General features: G+C 43.9%; 2 protein-coding genes across 3 annotated transcripts; one reads left to right on the top strand and one right to left on the bottom strand.

The window, feature by feature from the left end:
• Positions 1–61: 61 nt before the first annotated feature.
• Positions 62–1,092, bottom strand: SARC_09842 (hypothetical protein; the record flags this gene model as incomplete). Its single annotated transcript, XM_014296136.1, has 1 exon — positions 62–1,092. A coding segment is annotated over one exon (1,031 nt), but the record flags the coding sequence as incomplete, so codon positions are not given.
• Positions 1,093–1,696: 604 nt separating this feature from the next.
• On the top strand, positions 1,697–2,765 carry SARC_09841. Of its 2 annotated transcripts, none has more exons than XM_014296134.1 (2): positions 1,697–1,913; positions 2,295–2,765. In XM_014296134.1, the coding sequence occupies exons 1-2, from the start codon at positions 1,876–1,878 to the stop codon at positions 2,668–2,670; spliced, it is 414 nt and encodes a 137-aa protein (XP_014151609.1). In that variant the 5' UTR covers positions 1,697–1,875; the 3' UTR covers positions 2,671–2,765. The 2 variants fall into 2 exon arrangements, with proteins under 2 accessions (XP_014151609.1, XP_014151610.1); XM_014296135.1 differs by having other exon boundaries at positions 2,292–2,765.
• The last annotated feature ends 183 nt before the right edge of the window (positions 2,766–2,948 follow it).

Raw genomic sequence — 2,948 nt, 5'->3', positions numbered from 1 at the left:
AAAATATATCCATATATGCATATGGATATACATATTCATACCACGAGTTAGAAATACATACCAGTCTTCTGCGTAATCCTGTGCATGCATGAGTGTTCCGATGGGCGTAGTGAAATGCTGCAGCCTTTGCTTGAGGCGTTCTTGTTTGGTTGGTTTTGGTTTCTTTGCCCTTGACTTTCCCGCCTTAGTCCCAGTCACTTTGCGACCCTCTTTCTCACTCTCATTCCCATCCGAATTGCTATCAATATTTTTACCATTATCGATGTCGTCGTCCATATCCCCTTCCACCTTTGGTACCGCACTTGTTTGGCATGTATCTACAGTACTAGCGTCCTCGTATGCCCTAGACCGGTGCTTATCTGAACCATCAATTGTATGGCTGCGTGTACTATTATCATTTCCATCGCCAACGTGTGCACTGGGTTTGTGTTCATCTGCACCTTCGATCGCAATGGTACTCACTTCGCCCCCTTGGACCTCCGTACTAACTGACACGACACCTGTCTTATACGTGTGAGATGCGCTGTTGTCATTGCTGCCTCTTTCTACTACACCAGGTATGTTGGTATCCCCATCCCCATTTGTCTCCATAGCAACATCCCCATGCTCGCCACTTCCATCGCTACTAACCTCCTTGCTGGTTTCTATTGCCTTTATAGCTCCCGCTTGTTCTATGTCAGTTATTTCTTCTTCTACGCTCTCGTATATTTCATTACCCTTTTCTGTGGTATTCTCATCTTTCTCTACACTATTTCTATCGGATGCATTTACATCAATACAAGTACTTTCAACCCCACACTTCCCATCACCGTCAGTGTTTTCCTTAATGGTACAGTTAGCACTATCGCTCGCTACTACAGTGTCTGTATTGTTCACAGGCAGAACCTGTGCCGCCGCTATCACATTCGATTCTGCATCAATCTGTGATACGTTGCATGTGTTTCCAGTATTTGTCACACTGCCATCATATGAGATAGACGTGTCTCCAACGTTTACTACACTATCAATACGTATAACAGATGCATGTCCACCGTTTGGAACACTGCCATTATGTATGGTTTGCGAGCCATCAGATGGTTTTGTATCCGCCATCGCCCACTCAACACGCCACCGATGTTGTCGCCTACTACCGTATTGAGGAGTTGTAGTCACTTACCATCTAAGCGATCTCTGCGTATTGCCTGGCGATGTACATGTATCAGTTGTGTACGAGACTATCATTCGTGTTTGGTTCATACTTTGGCACTGTGCTATGGCTACGCCCGCAAGTGCTCTTAAGTCCGCCCGCGTAAGTCTTATATGCACACACGTAAGTACAGTCTATATGTATGTAGTATGTATCGTTAAAATTAGTATTTTATTATAATATATATATAAATATATGCACCCGTACAGACTGTACTGCCTGTCCTGAGTTTTGAACCGCGCAGGGATCGCAATATTCAGATACTCGCCGCAGCCAATGGGACGCGGCCATTGCTGCCGTGGCGCGCTTTTGTGAAAACTCGATACACACCAATCGAAACTTAGATAGAGTTTTTAAAGTTTTAAACCCTTCGTCGGAGTCGGGGGCAGCCATTTTGGCGGCAATCTATTTATAGAAACTTGGACTTCAAATTCAAAATAGAGGCCTACAATACATAGTTAATAGTAGTAGTAGAGCATATTGCGTTAAAGAGACTGCCCATCTGTCGTTGTTCGAGGTTTCGGTGTCGCTAATACATGCGCTGTTAACAGACCGCAAAACAGCACTTCAACACACCCCCATCCCTTCTCGCTGCACAGAAATAGCAACAACATTTGAAATTTACATGTTATTATAAATCTACGATAAAAGTGTTAGTTACTGGATCCTCAGGTCACCTGGGCGAGGCCATGGTTCGACACCTGCGCAGTCTGATGCGTATGACGTGGTAAGTACAGACATCATCCCCTCAGAGTTCCACAGATCACTTGGGAATTATTGCTGATGCTGATCATGTAAACAAGTACGTACGGGGAGCTGATTGCCATGACGTTGTTTGGTGAGCTTTCAGGTGGCGTATTCTTTAAGTATTGATTTGTAAAGGTGTGTTTTTGACATATGTCTTTGGCACCGAAACTTAAATGTGTAGATACCTGTAGTACGAAGCTATATTATTTACCCCAAATCTGACACACACAACTCAGGATAGTGAAAGGTATCGAAGCGGTAGTGCATTGTGCCACCCTACACAAGCCACACATCGTTTCGCACACTAACAGTGACTTTGTCGACACAAACATCACCGGCACATTGAACCTACTGGAAGCAGGCGCCAACAACATGGGAGCTCCTTTGTGTTCACATCCTCCACAACCGTGTTTGGTGATGCTCTAGTTGATAAAACCGGGCCTGCTACGTGGATCACCGAAGATGTTGTATCCACGCCCAAGAACATATACGGGGTCACCAAGAAAGCGCCGGAGGAGATGTGTCAGCTATTCCATCGTAACAAGGGACTGAATGTGGTGGTACTGCGCACATCACGATTCTTTCTGGAAGACGACGACGAAGCACACGCAGTGGCGTATGAGGATATGAATGCGAAAACAACTGAGTTTTTGTACCGAAGAGCTGATATACAGGATATAGTGGACGCGCACGTGCTGGCTCTGGAGAAGGCCCCTTTGCTGGGATTTGCTAGGTAGGTATCTTGTCCTCATATTCAATGTGTAGAACATGTGCCTCTGGCGTGTTTGCGTACTTCAAACAGGTGGTATGTATACGTACACGCAGTTTCAGAGACCATAAAAGTATTTGTATATACACCTTCAAAATATACAAATACGCCTAAACACTACAAAATATAAATCTTTGTACATATATATATATATATATATATATATATATGTGTGTATATATTATATAGTAATGTATGCATGTATATATATGTATATATATGTGTGTGTGTGCGTGTGTGTGTGTG

The sequence above is a fragment of the Sphaeroforma arctica genome (genome assembly GCF_001186125.1).
Source record: "Sphaeroforma arctica JP610 unplaced genomic scaffold supercont1.1059, whole genome shotgun sequence".
In the NCBI taxonomy this organism is placed as follows: Eukaryota; class Ichthyosporea; order Ichthyophonida; genus Sphaeroforma; species Sphaeroforma arctica.
This window is presented reverse-complemented; position numbering and strand designations above follow the sequence as displayed.